At 42.2% G+C, this 19,104-nt stretch overlaps 1 protein-coding gene across 1 annotated transcript in view; it reads left to right on the top strand.

Moving 5' to 3' along the window:
* The window catches only part of LOC124722558 (cytosolic carboxypeptidase 6), a 551,886-nt gene extending 536,085 nt beyond the window's left edge, over positions 1-15,801 (top strand). The window contains exons 4-5 of the mRNA XM_047247699.1: positions 4,192-4,408; positions 15,733-15,801. Coding sequence (XP_047103655.1) covers positions 4,192-4,408; positions 15,733-15,801 — 286 coding nt within the window. The remainder of the gene's footprint in view (positions 1-4,191; positions 4,409-15,732) is intronic.
* Positions 15,802-19,104: the final 3,303 nt, after the last annotated feature.

Raw genomic sequence — 19,104 nt, 5'->3', positions numbered from 1 at the left:
TCAGATCACATAACGTGGACTCCTCAGCGATAACATCTCCATGATTTTGGAACTTGTCAATAAATAAATAATGGATATTTACAAAACAATTAATATGCTAACGTTCCAAATCGTTCCTATGTCAGAAGCACCTCTATGATGTCTAAAATGTTTATTTACTTCATTTACACATTTATATTAACAAACTTAATTTTACCTTGCAATTGTCTACATAATAAACTGTGTACGATAATTCTATATGTTAGCTGTAGTCAGGTATCGTCACAAACAGAAACATTTTGCTGAGCTTGCTTTCATTTATCTAATTACTGCACTGAAGCTGTGCCGAATTCTAGCAGTCAAGTTATGGTCTATCGATAATAGTAAGTAAACGAAATGGCAGAGCTGAGAAATTCGTCAGTGGAGTAGAAGTACTTGACCACCTCCTCCAGACTCTTCTGATATTGTGCTTTATATATAGTTACACTTATTATGCCTGCTAAAATGCAATTGTAAATGCGTGTTACTCAATAATGAACACCTTTATGGATAAAAATGTGTGACTTTAAGCTTTAATGTAGATTATTCTCATTACTAGAATGGACTGCATGAAATAAGGCGTTGGTTTGAAAGAGAACTATACAGAATGTATAAAAAGTGTGACAGAAACATTATCGATTTATTCTTGACTTCAAAACAGTACTTAAAGTTCAAATGAACGTGGGTGAACAGTTATTGATGGCGCTAATTTTGTTTTGTATGATTATCGTTTATTCAGTTTTAGAGTAGCTTCCATCGTGACACATGACACCGATGAATTCAGTGTCTGAAATTATGTATATGCATTCGACATACGACTTATCAGATGGAAATAGTGGCGCAGCTTGGCAACTTTAAGCTGATCCTTACCCTGGTAAACAAATACCTTGTGCATGTACTTCATCGGGCGGTGAGAGAGACAAGTTCGTTTGAGAAGAGAATTGGAGATGATGAGATATCACACAATGTACGAATACCTGAGCTTGAAGACCGGGTTCTTCGTGTTGTGGATAAAACTACATCATCTTCTGCAAAGAAAATGCGGGAATAGATGGAGTATGACAATCTGGACTGCTCTTCATGAAAATGCATGCGCAAGCATTAAATGAGGCAGACTTTCTGCCAAGAGTAATTTTCTGTCAATGCATACTACGGCAGTGTACAGTTCTTAGCATGTTCGTCACTTACATCTGGGGCTGGATCTTTAAGTGATGGGATTTTCAATTACTACACTCCTGGAAATGGAAAAAAGAACACATTGACACCGGTGTGTCAGACCCACCATACTTGCTCCGGACACTGCGAGAGGGCTGTACAAGCAATGATCACACGCACGGCACAGCGGACACACCAGGAACCGCGGTGTTGGCCGTCGAATGGCGCTAGCTGCGCAGCATTTGTGCACCGCCGCCGTCAGTGTCAGCCAGTTTGCCGTGGCATACGGAGCTCCATCGCAGTCTTTAACACTGGTAGCATGCCGCGACAGCGTGGACGTGAACCGTATGTGCAGTTGACGGACTTTGAGCGAGGGCGTATAGTGGGCATGCGGGAGGCCGGGTGGACGTACCGCCGAATTGCTCAACACGTGGGGCGTGAGGTCTCCACAGTACATCGATGTTGTCGCCAGTGGTCGGCGGAAGGTGCACGTGCCCGTCGAGCTGGGACCGGACCGCAGCGACGCACGGATGCACGTCAAGACCGTAGGATCGTACGCAGTGCCGTAGGGGACCGCACCGCCACTTCCCAGCAAATTAGGGACACTGTTGCTCCTGGGGTATCGGCGAGGACCATTCGCAACCGTCTCCATGAAGCTGGGCTACGGTCCCGCACACCGTTAGGCCGTCTTCCGCTCACGCCCCAACATCGTGCAGCCCGCCTCCAGTGGTGTCGCGACAGGCGTGAATGGAGGGACGAATGGAGACGTGTCGTCTTCAGCGATGAGAGTCGCTTCTGCCTTGGTGCCAATGATGGTCGTATGCGTGTTTGGCGCCGTGCAGGTGAGCGCCACAATCAGGACTGCATACGACCGAGGCACACAGGGCCAACACCCGGCATCATGGTGTGGGGAGCGATCTCCTACACTGGCCGTACACCACTGGTGATCGTCGAGGGGACACTGAATAGTGCACGGTACATCCAAACCGTCATCGAACCCATCGTTCTACCATTCCTAGACCGGCAAGGGAACTTGCTGTTCCAACAGGACAATGCACGTCCGCATGTATCCCGTGCCACCCAACGTGCTCTAGAAGGTGTAAGTCAACTACCCTGGCCAGCAAGATCTCCGGATCTGTCCCCAATTGAGCATGTTTGGGACTGGATGAAGCGTCGTCTCACGCGGTCTGCACGTCCAGCACGAACGCTGGTCCAACTGAGGCGCCAGGTGGAAATGGCATGGCAAGCCGTTCCACAGGACTACATCCAGCATCTCTACGATCGTCTCCATGGGAGAATAGCAGCCTGCATTGTTGCGAAAGGTGGATATACACTGTACTAGTGCCGACATTGTGTATGCTCTGTTGCCTGTGTCTATGTGCCTGTGGTTCTGTCAGTGTGATCATGTGATGTATCTGACCCCAGGAATGTGTCAATAAAGTTTCCCCTTCCTGGGACAATGAATTCACGGTGTTCTCATTTCAATTTCCATGAGTGTATAATAATCGCGTTCGGGCTGAAGAAAACCTTCATGAAGTACGACAATGGTGTGGAATCATCGATGATTATATCATGTTCCCCACCTCTTTCCGCCACGTATTACTGGACAAATGAATCCACAGTTTCTCATATGTTAGTTGCTTCATGTACTTGCTAGTCTACCTCAAGGCGTCATCCAGACGATTGTGTCTTGTGCGCGATGGTGAGCCATCTCACTTTGCGCAGACATTTCTCCAGTATTTCCATAACCAGGTTCTGATCAGGCGGATTGGTAGAGTGGCGAGAGGGAACCATTTCATGCCTGTCCGATCGCCAAATATGAATTCGACGATATTTTGTTCTTTAGGAATGTTTAAAATCGTGTGTATATTCAACTCCTGTACCCACTGTAGATGTCCGGAGGGTGTGTGTCCAAAATGGATATGACCAAACATGGAACACACATTAAGTTCTCCATAACAAGTGTAAACTTATGGAATGCAGGCCCGGTAGAGGCATGGAAGCTAAAGGTGGTCATATCAAGGAATTTTTGCAAATGTAGATGTGATTGGGTAAAGCCTCATCTTTGTGCCATGAATAATAAATCCTTTTTATATCCGTAACCCAGGATGTTCGGATTCACCTTCATATAGAATCTCTAACGTTTCTGACACATGTTTTGTACTCACTGTGTGACGTACGACAAGTAATATTACACAGAAAATATATTTAGTCGCAGTTGTCAATGTTACAAGATCCTGGTAAAGACTTCTACAAGATGTTCTTAGAATTACACAGCAAATAATTGCTATTACACATTTCTGACGAGGAAAACTTTGACTTGACGAGTAACTCCGAGATTCGATACAATATGATTCTATGGAATAAAAATAAACAAAAGATGCTAGGTTTTATTACTGTTACCTCACCTATGCCTGCAAAATTCGCTGTACAAACAAAGTTTCATGTTAGAGTTTCAGCAGTTACGTTTTAGGCTCCAACCAGCTGTAGTTATTATCAAGTTTTCATTCCAACAGTCAAACACTGTTATCCTATTCTATCTGCAGGAAACAGCTTGAGAATTCTGAACAGCATATAAGTGTATCTTCTAAGTTAAATGACAGTTTCCTTCTGAAACTATATTTCATTTGGTGTTTGTCTCAGTGACTGTAGCGTTTACAAACAAAACAAATCTAATATATGATACTGAGTATTGCTAGCACAAAGTGAAGTTATTGATTTGTACACCCTGTAATAATACGTACGTTTACGAAATGGCCCTTCGATTGAACCTTTCTTCCTGTTACTTACCTGTTTGTCAGATGGTATGCTAGCTTATGTGAGTTTCGGAGCTTCATCTTTCTGTCTCTGCTTTAATTATCATTTTTATTGCGGTCGTTATCCTTGTAATGTGCTAGTGGATCGCAAGAACCGCCTGACATCCGACATGAAAAATAAAAACTGCCGCTTGAGACAACAACCCTATCCTGTTCTCAGGGTAACAGGCGAAGAATTCATAGATGGCACGGTGTGTTGCAGGCAGCGCATGCCCAACAAGCACGTGTACTACTACCGGTCACCGGAGCACCAGCAGCAGCACGTGCTGAGCTTCGCGTTCGCCTTCGACCGCGAGGAGGACGTGTACCAGTTCGCGCTCACATACCCCTACTCGTACTCGCGCTGCCAGGCGCACCTCGACCTGCTCGAGCGCAAGGCTTTACCGCACTTCAAGCGAGAGCTGCTTGCTACGTCCGTGGTAAGTACTGATGACCGTATGTTGATATACACATCCAAAGTAAATTCACAACTACGAATTCTCTCCAACCATAATATCTCATTCACTACTGAATTACATTCACGCAGACTAAGATAGGCAACCAAACTTACGTGATCTGTCCCATATGTGATGACGTAAGGGGTTGCCTATCTTAAGGTGCATGAAATATTTTCGAGGCCAATTTTATTTTGCCCGCACAGTTATTATTATCATATGCATTAAATAAACGACAAAATTGGTTTAAGTATTTAATCAAAAACAGATATGTGCAACTATTTACACTATAGACATTCTACGGCCAGAACTACACACGAATGTCGGCAGGTTCAGTCCAGTGGAATGCCCCATCGCATGCCACGGCCATCCCTTATAAGGGAATGAAATATGCTATTGCGTCACTTTCATATCTGCGAACATGTGTAGGCTTGTATTCAACGGGAGCAGATAGTGATAATAGAATAAACTTCATCAGACTAAAAACAATTAACTTACCGGGTTGTCAAAAAGTCAGTACAAATTTGAAAACTGAATAAATCACGGAATAATGTAGATAGAGAGGTACAAATTGACACACGTGCTTGGAATGACATGGGGTTTTATTAAAACCAAAAAAATACAAAAGTTCAAGAAATGTCCGACAGATGGCGCTTCATCTGATCAGAATAGGAATAATTAGCGTAACAAACTAAGATAAAGTAAAGATGATGTTCTTTACAGAAAATGCTCAATATATCCACCATCATTTGTCAACAATTGCTGTAGTCGAGGAATAATGTTGTGAACAGCACTGTAAAGCATGTCCGGCGTTATGGTGAGGCACTGGCGTCGGATGTTGTCTTTCAGCATCCCTAGAGATGTCGGTCGATCACGATACACTTGCGACTTCAGGTAACCCCAAAGCCAATAATGGCACGGAGAGAGGTCTGGGGACCTGGGAGGCCAAGCATGACGAAAGTGGCGGCTGAGCACACGATCATCACCAAACGACGCGCGCAAGAGGTCTGTCGGACGTTTTGTGAACTTTTTTTTTCTTTTTTTTTGTTCTAATAAAACTCCATGTCATTCCAAGCATGTGTGTCAATTTTTACCTCTCTATCTACATTATTACGTGGTTTATTCAGATTTCTAATTTATACTGACTTTTTGATCACCCGGTATTTCTATACACGCAGTCTTGAGTGCATGTAAGTTATTTATTTTTAGACGAGAGGTATCGTTCCTGTAAGACATCATCTCCAAACCTTACATTCTGTGAAGTGGAATAACACATAACGCTTCAATTGCAGTCGAAACGCGTACTAAAATAAGACAATGTAGTAAAAAACGCAGTTGATATACCCTTTATGACCGTAGGGAGCATTGAAATGATAATTAAATCAAGACCCTAAGCTGTCGACAGGCGTTGATATACATCAACGGGGACAGTTGAAAATGTGTGCCCTGACTGGGACTCGAACCCGGGATCTCTTGCTTAAATGGCAGACGCTCTACCCTCTGAGCCACCGAGGGCACAGAGGATAGAGCGACTGCAGAGATTTATCCCTTGCACGCTCCCCGTGAGACCCACATTCCCAACTTAATGTGAACACTCTTCCTTCGTAGTGTACCTCCACATTACATTCATTACTCGCGGGAGACAATCTTACCGAGTCCCGTAAGAGCTCGGGCAACGCGTGTGCATTCAACACAGAAGAAGGAGGTCAATGGCCCATTAGCCTTAACTTTATGAAGATAGTATCGGTTCTTGCGGATATGCCCGAAAGGACAGGCACCATCTTCATATTAGGGAGGGTTGCCATGGAACAGATTACTCTGTGCAGGCGTGGAGAACACTGCTAAATGTGGCTCGGATGCTGGTAGTTGAATACCGGATACCTCGCCCATTGTCTGTTTATGATGAAGTAATGTAAAAGTTCGCAGCTCTTCACATTGACAGTTTGCCAGCTAGATTCTTCTTTCACATAAGTTAGTGTATGTTATGACCTATCTTACTATAGTTAATTCTGATGTGATCATTATACCCCAGTTTTAATTTTCTTCCTAGAAATACTTATTATTTTACAACTTACCATCATAAAATGTTTTTATATTCTTTAAAATATGCACGTAACATTCATTGAATACTTCGCAAATAATACTGTATATCACAACCTCCGCAGTACTGTAGTTCATATTTAAATGGTTGCTTTTTCTTTTTATGTAATTTAAATTTAGTACCTAATGGCTATAATTAGCCTTTTACTGCACTATGTCATCACTGTCATTAACTTGACACACCTAGGCTACTAAGAGTTTTGTATGACCTGACGTCATTTAGAATCCTTTTTGGGGAATTGAGTAAAGTTTTTTGTCTTTCGCAATAACGTTCATGGGCAGTAGATATTGCCCTATTCCATCCGTACGTGTATTTTCAAAATTCAGTTTAAATAAGGGCCACCAGTTGTCCGACTCCTGTGCTACTGATTATCTTACTACTTTAGATATTTTAAGCTCATTAAGACACGTACGCTTCATACATGGAATATTTAGCAAATTTTTGTAATTCCCCTCTCAAATTTTAGCCTATAGTTAACAGACATACATTTTATGAAAGGTAAATATAGTACTGTATTCTAGCATTCAGTCGATGATATTTCAAATAATAACGTAAACATACACCTAACAGTTTCGAAAAACGTGTTTCACTATATCACCTCCTCACTGTTATTAGTTTTATCGTTCTTCGCAGCTAAGACTTATCTACGATCTAAAGTCATTCGGATTCTTGATGTATAGATGTATTTAACATTTGTATAAAAGTTGCGTACATATTCTGTTATCAATATTGTGAGATTATACAACAACGTCTTTAGATAGTGACATGGTTATTTAATGATAAATTTTATGTCTATGCACACGGAACGCTATAACAAACTGCAGATTATACGTACATATAAAGAGGAGCAGTTCGGATTTAGAAAAGGAAAAGGAACAGGAGATGCTATTGGCCTGCTAAGAACTACAGGGGAAAGATATATGGAAAAGGGTAGAGAAATCTTTGCTGTTTTTATAGATTTAGAAAAGGCTTTTGACAGTGTTCAGTGGAACAAGGTGATGGATATCTTGAAGAGGAAAGAAGTAGATTGGAAAGAGAGACGACTGATACAGAATCTATATTTACACCAGAAAGTATGGGTAACGACTGGAAGTGAAATGTCAGAAGGAAGTAGCATTGGCCGAGGTGTTAGACAAGGTTGTTGCCTTTCCCCACTGTTGTTTAACGTATACCTTGAATAGATTATTGCGAAAAGCTTAGATGGAAAAACAGGAATATGTATTGGTGGAGAGAGAATAGAATGTTTAAGATTTGCTGATGACATGGTATTAGTGGCAGAAAGTGAGCGGACAGTGAATAACATGCTCAAAGATCTGAATGAAGCTTGTGTGGAATATGGGATGCAAATAAACACAGCAAAAACAAAGAGTATGGTCATCAGCACAAGATGCAGACTGTCCAATATTAAAGTAGGACAATCCAACATTAGCCAAGTAAGTGAATTTAAATATATCGGAAGCACAATAACTGAAGAGTTGAGATGTCACCAGGAGGTGAAAACTCGAATTGCCATAGCGAAGGAGGCATTCAACAGAAAGAGGAGACTCTTATGTGGCAAATTAGATAAAGGACTAACGAAAAGGCTTGGCAAATGTTTTGTCTGGAGTGTGGCACTACATGGGGCAGAAACATGGACACTGAGACGAGAGGATGAAAAATGGTTAGAAGCATTTGAGATGTGGATGTGGAGGAGGATGGAGAGAATAAGCTGGATGGAAAGAGTGAGTAATGAAAGAGTAATGGAAAGGGTTGGTGAGAGAAGATGTCTGCTGAAGGTTGTAAGAGAAAGGAAAAAGAACAGGTTGGGACAGTCATTGAGAAGGGAGTGCTTGCTAGTAGATGCTTTGGAAGGATTGGTTTGTGGGAGAAGACTGAGAGGAAGAATGAGATACAAGTTGATAGACGACATAAAGGGAAGGGGAAATTATGCAGACCTGAGGAGGATGGCAGAAGACCGGACAGCCTGGAGAACTACCATGTGAAAACCTGCCTTTAGGCAGAACACTGATGATGATGATGTAAATATTTATCAAAAGCCTACACAAGATAGCACTTACTGCACCACCTTATCACTGTTATTAATTTTATCGCTCTTTACGACTAAAACTTATTTCGCTAAGGAATCTAGTGCACTCTTGATACACACATGTAAATTACACTGGCACAAAGTGGCTGTATGTCTTGCAATCCATGCCTTAGGTCTCTATTTTCCTTGTAAGGAGTAACTCGGCTATTTAAACGAAGAACTATTATACCTGGCTAAACGTAACGACATAACAAGCAACTATTTTATGTGAAATACGCATTACATAACCGTATTATACTAGTTGCAGATGGTTACGTACAATTCTTAGCGGTAGTTATCGATTTCACAACGTTTCCATGGTTCCTAGATGGCGTCGTTCTTGCCAGTGGAAATTAATAAACTTTTTTACTAATGGTGGAACGCATATCGACTTCATGGTTACCAAGTTGGCATCTTTGCTAAGTATACGTTTCCGTTTACCAGAAGGCCTTGCAGAGGGCAGCCCGTGGTTAAATCAGCCCTGTCATTGTGTAGTAACTGTTTCTCTACTTCAATGCTTTTCGTAACGTATGTTTTTCTTTAACAACCTTCGTTGTTTCTTCAAAGACCGAACTCCTAATAATTATACATCTACACTGAAGAGCCAAAGAAACTGGTACAACTGCCTAATATCGTGAAGGGCCCCGCAATCACGCAGAAGTGCTGCAGCACGACGTCGCCTGGACTCGACTAATGTCTGAAATAGTGCTGGAAGGAAACTGACACCATGAATCCTCCGGCCGCGGTGGCCGAGCAGTTCTAGGCGCTTCAGTCCGGAGCCACGCGACTGCTACTTTCGCAGGTTCGAATCCTGCCTCGGGCATGGATGTGTGTGATGTACTTAGGTTAGTTAGGTTTAAATAGTTCTAAGTTCTAGGGTACTGATGACCTCAGAATAAGTCCCATAGTGCTCAGAGCCATTTGAACCATGAATCCTGCAGGGCTGTCCATAAATCGGTGAGAGTACGAGGGAGCGGAGTTCTCTTCTGAATAGCACGTTGCAAGGCATCCCAGATATGCCCAATAATGTTCTTGTCCCGGGCGTTCAGTTGCTAGCACGAGTGTTGAAACTCAGAAAAGTGTTGCTGGAGCCACGCTGTAGCAATTCTGGGCGTTTGGGGTGTCGCACTGTCCTGCTAGAACTGCACAAGTCCGTCGGAATACACAATGTATATGAATGGGTGGATGCAGGTGACAGTATGTTTGCCTAAGAGATACCTGTCAGACTGGACTCGTATACAGAACTTGCACCAACTTGAACAGTCCGCAGCTGACATGCAGAGCTCATGGATTTATGAGATTGTCTCCATACCCGTACACTTTCATCCGCTCGTACAATCTGAAACGCGGCTCCTCCGACCAGGCAACATGTTTCCAGTCATCAACAGTCCAATGTCGGTGTTGACGGGCCCAGGCAAGGCGTAAAGTTTTATGTAGTAAGGTCTTCAAGGGTACACGAGTGGGCCTTCGGCTCCGATGGCTTATATCGATGATTTTTCGTTGAGTAGTTATCACTCTGACACTTCTTTTGTGGCCCAGCATTGAAATCTGCAGCAATCTGCCGAAGGGTTGCACTTCCGTTACGTTGAACGATTCTCCTCAGTCCTTGTTGGTCCCGTTCTTGTATGATCTCTTTCCGGCCGTAACAGTGTCGGAGGTTTCACGTGTTCCTGATATTCAGGGTATACTCGTGAAATGGTCGTAATGGAAAATCCCCACCTCATCGCCACTCGGCTATGCTGTGTCCCATCGACTATAACACCACGTTCAAACTCACTTAAATCCTGATAACCTGCCATTGTAGCCAAAAACGATCTAACAACAGCGCCAGATATTTGTTGTCTTGTATACTCGTTGCCGACCGCAGCGCCGTATTCTGCCTGCTTAATTATCTCTGTATTTGAATACGCAAGCCGATACCAGTTTCTTCGCCGCTTCAGTGTAATACATGTTATTCGCACAATGTAATGAAGTGTCACGGTCATTTTCTGCCAATGACTTTACGCCAAAGACAATGCTCGGGGCGTCCGTTATTAACTAAAGGCAGCCGAGCCATATTTAGCAATGCTCTCCACGCCTGCACAAATGTAGCTACTCCATGCCTAGGGATCCTTCCGTCACCAACGGTATACCAGCTGCACTTATTTGATAGGACATTTTATTGTAGTGTCCATTTTGATTGTAACTGAAGCATTTTGTATTGTACTCTTCACGGAATGTAAGATCTGAAGATGACCTCTTAGAAGATGGAAACAGGTCATCTAAAAATGAAAATAAACAACTTAAATGCGATCACGACTGTGTGTATTGATATGAGTTATAGTATTATAAAGGTCGCTGTTTTTCTTCGAATAATGCTATAAAAAATCTTAAAAACCATTAACTATACTGCAAAATAGAAACAAAACTGTAACCACAGTGAAGGCGGGCTTTTCTAAAGTGCAGGTCTGCAAAATCAAAATCTGCTGGTGGCTAACACCGAATAGCGTGTTGCTCTCCCTCGTTCTTACCAACATTCTAGGAACTTCATCAAGGTGCTACCTAAAAGGTGGCCGAGGATATACTAGTTAGAGCTATCCTACTCTTCAGGGGCGGCCGTCATAAGGCTCTCCAGTGTGTGACGAGTGTTCTCCGTGGGTGCACTCGAAGTTTCAGTTGGTCCCAGGCGTTCTCAGTGGGGTTCAAATAGGCAGACAACGCCAGCCATTCGGTCTTGTTGATTCCTGCTTCCTGAAGGAAAGTTTCGACGAAGGGGTTACGGTATGCTTGTACAGTATTGTCCTGAAATAATGTTAACAGCAGGACTCGACAATAGTTTGGAGAATCATGACCCGTTAGTGCACACTCCTCAAATCACCATTGATAGCGATGATAAGTCTCCGACATCCATACAAGAAAGTGGTGCTAAGCGTAACTAATTCACCTCCCTGCTGAATTTGGGTGACTGCATACCAGGATGTGCACATTTGATCAGCTACCTGGGAGGTATCAGTACTACACTGCAGACAATTACCATCAGAAAATACTTTCTAACATTTAAATTCATACTCACGACAGAAAACGTTGTGATCACTACCCATCGAGATACTCAGTGCCATATGGCGTCGTTTCGGGCTCTCGTCGCAGTAAGAAAAGGATGTAAGTGAAGCAGAGACGACTGGGGAATCACTCTGCCGACGATAACTGTCACAAATAGGGTAATCCACTGACTTAAGGAGAGATTGTTATGGCCAGGGATTTGTGAACGAGTATATCGTAAACGGCGAAGCTTGTCGGCTGTCCAAGTGATATTATCGTGAGAATCTATGGAAAGTGGTTAGAGGACGGTGAAACCACGAATTGGTGACACGGTGTTGGACGACCGCACCTCATCACAGCAGCAGACGACGACAATTATTTGTTCCCATTTATACCCAACGACATCGTCAATTGAGATTACAACGGACACGGCATCATTGAAATTGGGCCTTGGAGCCGTGGAAATGTTGCCTGTCAAATGAATCACATTTATTGCTACATCAGGTCGATTGTCGTTTCCGGATAAGCCTACATCCAGGGGAACCGCTGCTAGTAGCATGCACCGCGGTGCGGATGTAGGTCACTGGGGGCTGCGTTGTGCTAAGGGGATATTCATCTGGGCTCCCATGGGACCTATCGTAATAATCGGAGGCGCCGTCACAGCAGTGAACAATGTGAATATTATTGCGGACTACCTGCATCCCTTTATGATTGACACCTTACCTGCCGGCAGTAGTATCATCCACCAGGAAAACTGACTGTGCCATCAGGCCAGAATCGTGGACTGCAATTTGAGTAGCACGATAGTGAATTCGCACTGATGTCTGGGCCCCCAAATATTTTTGACCTGAACGCCTTGGAAAATATCTGGGACGCGCTGTCGAAAGCCTGCTACTGGCGAAAAAAAAAAAAAGAAAAAAAGAAAAAAACTCCGAAATTTACGAGAACTGTGACACCTCTTCGTAGACATCTGTTATAACGTACCTCCTCAATCACAAGGTCATAATATTGTAGCTCATCTGTTTACATTCAGTATAACAAGTACTCTTTTTTTCGAAATGCTTTTCTTACAATTGCTTCAGATATTGTCAGATATTTTACTGCTTAAATACCGTAATTCATCTGTTACTTTGAGAGCCTAATTTTCTAATCGTATCCACTCAGAATCGACTGATGTAACTCAACTACATTCTGTTACTCTTGTTTTGCTTTTCTTGTTGTCAGTCTTGTAAACCATTTTCAAGACACTATCCATCTCGTTCAACTGCTTCTCCAATCATTTACTCAACATCAATGGTCAGTGACTTGCAATTGGATATTCAGAATATCTAACAAATTCTAAATTCCTAGAATATATAGATATCGAAAGACAGATGAGGCAATTGAAGTTAAATTTGGATACTTCCGTGAATCACTGTTGGCTTTCTCTGAGAATAAAAAAGGACACAACACCTAAAACAGCATTTATATCTTGTAATGTGGATATATCACTTGTGTCTTGAATATCACGTGGTAGTTAGATAGATTCAAATAATAACAGAAATTGCTATTCCATCCTGGAACTTTTATTATGATGATTCTGAAGTGCAGACACTGAGGAAGAGAATACTGTAAACAAATTACAAAGCGAGTGATGATTATGAATGTGGACATTACTAACTACAAGTTAGGAAAGCTACCATGCTAAAGCGTTGTGGACCCTTTGAAGAGAATGAAATTTAAATAGTCACTTAAAAGTAACTACAACCTTAAGCAAATTAAGCTGCGTTCCTTCCGCAGACATGTGTCAGAATATTAAACTTCATTGTGACATACGTCACAAGTAATCATTTAATTTTAAAGTGTGTGTCACAGCGGGACTGGAACCTGGATCCGTGCCTTTCGCAGGTCGCTCTTTCCAAGCACACCACAGGGAACTAGTGACAGGTGTAGATATTTGCTGGTTCATTTCCAAGCCTGCCATCTGGTTGCACGTTGAAACTCTAAATCGAAACAAGATTGCCCCTGCACGGATCTATATTCAAATACCAGTCCAATTTGTAACAAGTCTTTATCGCTGCATAATCTCTGCTAAAGAGCACAAACATGTCTGGCCGGTTTAAAACTTCACATCGTTGCGAAATTGCTAAATCTGAACAACTGAGGACCAGCTTTAGGAGGAGACATATTTAAAATTCTGAGTACAGTATTCCGTGTTTTTCACTTTTAAACAGTAAAATGTCGAAACTGAGAAAGTTTAATTGTTTTATGCCTTCAAAGAAACAATTTCACTATTAGTTTAGCACGAATTTCTACAGTTCCTTCAGTTACAATATTAAATGGATTTTTAATTGTTTTATAAGGAATACTGTTATACTTATTAATGTATTTTATATTTTGTTAATGTCAGTAGTATCTTAGGATCATCAACATTCCCTTAACTGTTCATGTATTTCGAAGTTTAATAATTGTTTGTCCTTATTTCCCAATTTATTATTGTGCAGATGACTCCATCTTGTTTGGAAGATAGTATTCAAGGCAATCATTTGAAAATTATCTGGTGTAAAGCACAAGGATGCACAAGATAGCAAAACAATATATCATCCTCAAAGTGTACAACCAAAAGTGTTTAAGATCAAAAAGGGTTTGTAAGACCGTGATGAAACTAGAATATGTATATGCAAGCGAAATGAGTTATATTCATGTTAATCTAGAAATAATGGAAAGAAAATTAATCAACGAAATACTTGGAAAGTAAAAACGGTAGAATGCAGATAACTGATGTTACGTTGAAATATATTTCCGCATTGAAAATATAACAGAAACGGTAAGTGAGATGGTTGTTATTCTTACACAGTCGATTACAACAAACCCCCCTAACAGACCTTCAAGGAAATTAACAACAAGCTGATTCAGTAGGCCAAGAATGACTGACAAAGGAAAAAAATGGTTCAAATGGCTCTGAGCACTATGGGACTTAACTTCTGAGGTCATCAGTCCCCTAGAACCTAGACCTACTTAAACCTAACTAACCTAAGGACATCACACACACCCATGCCCGAGGCAGGATTCGAACCTGCCACCGTAGCGGTCACGTGGTTCCAGACTGTAGCGCCTAAAGCCGCTCGGCCACCCCGGCCGGCGACAAAGAAACTAAACAGTAAAAAGAGACTCGACACACAGAGACAGTTGTAGAACAAATATGTGTTACAATTGGATTACGAGAAAAGAAGATGAAGATTAAAGGATGAAATTGGATAGATAAACGGAAACAGGAATCAGAGTAAAATGTTAAAGGAAAATTTGTGTTAAAAGTATAGAAAAAGAAGAATGTGAAAAATTGGAATAGGTCTCCTCCTCAGAAGGCCTCGTCGAGAGAAGAAGGAATATCCTTACTGTTAACATATCTTAGCAGTGTCTTGCTTTGAAGCTCCTGTAACAGCTAGTAACATCACAGAACTTCTAAAAAGATTAGAATTTAAACTGTAAAACATACGTCGCATACTGTAGGAGAAACTGAGGCGCAGTTGTATGAGAAAGAAGTCCTCCGCGGAGGCCTGAGGCACAGTTGTTCACCGACGGAGGTAGCGCAGTGGTTAGCACACTGGACTCGCATTAGGGAAGACGGCTATTCAAATCCGTGCCCGACCATTCTTATTTCGGTTTTTCGAGATTTCCCTAAAACGAGTAAGGCAAATGCCGGGATAGTTGGCATGAAAGGGCATGGCCGATTTCCTTCCCCACCCATTCTGAAACCGACCTTGTATTCCGTCTTTAATGATCTCTATATCAACGGGACGTTAAACACTAATCCTCCTTCCTTACAGTTAATTCAGACTGTATTCTCGCAGGAATTCTCCTTCAGCTACAGGTTATGAAAGCCGATACTGCGCCTAGAGTTAAGGAGGATGATTAAAAACAGACCTTCACGACATTCTTCTCTGAGTGCCTTCCTTTTACTGAACGCATGCGCCCGTCGTAGTATTTTCATCTCTTCTCTCTTTTGATATCATCACTGTGACGATATCTGAACTATCGATCTACTCTCGGAGGTTCTACGACCATGTAACTCTTTTCCGATTACATGCACGAATTTCTTCATCTATCTTTGTTTCATTAACTAGATGCATAAATCCGTACTTCTAGATTTTAGCTTTGGGAGCTCAGTCCAAAATACTTTGCTTCAACGTGTTTGATGGTGGTTGTCACGTCTAAATTTTTGCCAGAGGACTTGAGTAACTTATCGTTGGTTGGTTGGTTGATTCGGGGAGGGGGGACCAAACAGGGAGCTCAGCAGTCCCATCAGAGGAAGGAAGGATGGGGAAAGAAATCGGTCGTGCCCTCTCAAGAAACCATCCCGGCATTTACCTGAACCGATTTAGTGAAATCGCGGGAAACCTAAATCAGGATGACCGGGTGCGGGTTTGAATCGTCGTCCTCCCGAATGCGAGTGCAGTATGCTAACCACTGCGGCCCCTTGCTCGGTCCATCGTTGGTTACGTGGGATCTTTCGCATCTACAGCACATCAAGTATCACATGCCTTTAGTTTGACCATGATTTTTCCTTACAACGAAACTGATAAGACACGGCAGTTTAAAATTCGTCATCGCATGTAAACTGAAGATCACAGTTACATATCGGATTACAAACCTTTCCACTTTTCTCGTTCTACTCATAGAATGCCCATTATATTCTCATTTCTACATCATGATCACGTTTACCTGTCGACAAACATCTACGTGTTTGATTTTGATATCTTTGTCATGCGAATTCCAATTAAAGTTGATAATCTCGTTGCTTGTTATATTCTAGTTAATGAGCGTAGTTTTTAGACGTAAGGAAAACAGATATTATGTGCAAACTCGTTGCTTGTAATGCTAGTTATGTTTAGAAGAAGCACATGATATGCTCTACAACATTTTAAGACTTTTATCCATTGTGGATGTGGAACACTGCGACTGTGGTGTGAAAAGGTTTTCAGAAATTACTGCAACCAGTCGCCTGGTTGCAGTAATTTCTGAAAACCTTTTCTACAACATTTTGTCTGCGCTTAAACGGCTATCATGTAAAATGAGTTCAAAAAGTTTTTGCAATGTTTAAGCTGTACATAAATATTAAATATGTTCAAACCCTAAGACCATTTAATAAATTTATTAAGTTTTCTTTTTTTTTTAGTGATATGATCTACTACTTCGCTGTGTAGTTATCTATGAATTAGTATGGAACTAAAAAAATTACAGCCCCTGTAAGCGAAACTCCATACGATGGGAGGAACGTTATAATCCAGTAAAGCAAGACAGTAGCTAGTGTTCTTATTTCGTTTAACTGCAGGTGTAACGTCAGTTACTTGAAGACTGTAGTCTGGAAATGGAATCTCGTGTAGTATCGTGGTGGCCCCAGTGTGAGGAGTTGTACAAGCGGCCACATCCACAATGACTGCGTTGTCCGACGCGTCATGTCAGGGCAGGGCGCGACACACAACTTCCATTACAGGCTGCTTGTTATTCCGGCTGCCTCCGAGGTTCGAGAATGGCACTCTCGCTGTATCGGAATTAGGGCGTGGCCTGGCCGCCGCTGCCACGTAAATGTCGAAAGCTGTCCCTAAGGCTTTGCGCATCGCACTACGGGAACACGCAGTTAGGTTTCCCGAACCAGCGCACTTCGTGCCACTCGAAGGACAATTATAGCCTTCGGCAGTTGAAGCTGGGCCGGTGGGCTAAGGAGTCAAACACAAAAAGGAAGAACCGGAACGTTTAGTTTCACTTTCAATTAGCACTTGAATAAAACTGAACAGATAACTCGTATTGGGAAAATACATATTTTTAGACATACCAAAAATAGTGATCGGATATACGGCCCTATGAAGACTCCACATACACTATAATATTTTCTTCATGAGTTTGCGAAAATTCATTTCACAGATCCAAATTTACTTTATATGGATCGGGACAGCCTTTATTATTGAGTGTCAGTGCAGATATTTTTGTATGTAGCACCTTAATATGTACATAGTGTGGTGATTGGTTTTTCTCTGCGTCTAACAGTCTTCACAATTACGTCGCCAGACGGTGTGACCGAGCGGTTCTAGGCGATTCAGTCTGGAATCGCGCTACCGCTACGGTCGCAGGTTCGAATCCTGCCTCGGGCATGGATGTGTGTGATGTCATTAGGTTCGACAGGTTTAAGTAGTTCTAAGTTCTAGGGCCCCCCATGAACCATGGACCTTGCCGTTGGTGGGGAGGCTTGCATGCATCAACGATACAGATAGCCGTACCGTAGGTGCAACCACAACGGAGGGGTATCTGTTGAGAGGCCAGACAAACGCGTGGTTCCTGAAGAGGGGCAGCAGCCTTTTCAGTAGATGCAGGGGATACAGTCTGGATGATTGAGTGACGTGGCCTTGTAACACTATTCAAAACGGCCTTACTGTGCTGGTACTGCGAACGGCTGAAAGCAAGGGGAAACTACAGCCTTACTTTTTCCCGAGGGCATGCAGCTTTACTGTATGGTTAAATGATGATGGCGTCCTCTGGGGTAAAAAATGAAATGAAATGTCGTGTGGCTAAGGCCTCCCGTCGGGTAGACCGTTCGCCTGGTGCAGGTCTTTCGATTTGACGCCACTTGGGCGACCTGCACGTCGATGAGGATGAAATGATGATGATTAGGACAACACAACACCCAGTCCCTGAGCGGAGAAAATCTCGGACCAGCCGGGAATCGAACCCGGGACCTTAGGATTGACATTCCGTCACGCTGACCACTTTTTTTTTGTAATCTTTATTATTGAACAAACGGAAAGTACATATATATATATATATATACACAAAGCAAAAGTTCTTCAAGGTACCAGTTAAACATATACAAATGAGTGTTAGGTAAACAAATTATTAGAATAACATGAAATACAACAAAATAGAACATACCTGTTTTCCTTTTTTTTTTGTTTTTTGTTTTTGTTTAAAAATTTGTATTGAGCAAACTAAAAGTACATATATATTCACTATGCAAGAGATCTTCAAGGTACCATTTAAAAATATACAAATGACTGTTCGTGAAACAAAAAAAAATATTAAAAAAGAAAAACATTAAATACAACAAAATATAACATATTCTGTCTTCTTCCTTTTTTTAAAAAAAAATTGTGTTTGTTTTTGGTCGATGCATGAGAACGTGGATAAGGCTGTTGCATCATGTGACAGGTAGGCATGGTACACCCCAACTTTGAGGGGGGTCAAGGAAGACGCTGCGGAGATAACCGGCAAAAGTTTGTCGGTAAGATGGTTTTCGGGTGAGGGTGCTATGCGCGTTCACAACTTTGTACTAGAAGTCAAGGACTGTATGCGGACCACTCCGAAAGAGATATTCTAAATCCTGTCCTCGAAACCAGATTAGGGTATGGTGCTTAGCAAGAGGGTAGTGAAATGTCTGGGGCAACAACAGGATATCCGGGGTTACCGTCGTTGGCGTGGCACGGAGGTAAAAGCCCACGATTCGTTGGATGAGGAGCCATACGTTTT

The sequence above is a fragment of the Schistocerca piceifrons genome, chromosome X, assembly GCF_021461385.2.
Source record: "Schistocerca piceifrons isolate TAMUIC-IGC-003096 chromosome X, iqSchPice1.1, whole genome shotgun sequence".
Taxonomy (NCBI): domain Eukaryota; kingdom Metazoa; phylum Arthropoda; class Insecta; order Orthoptera; family Acrididae; genus Schistocerca; species Schistocerca piceifrons.
This window is presented reverse-complemented; position numbering and strand designations above follow the sequence as displayed.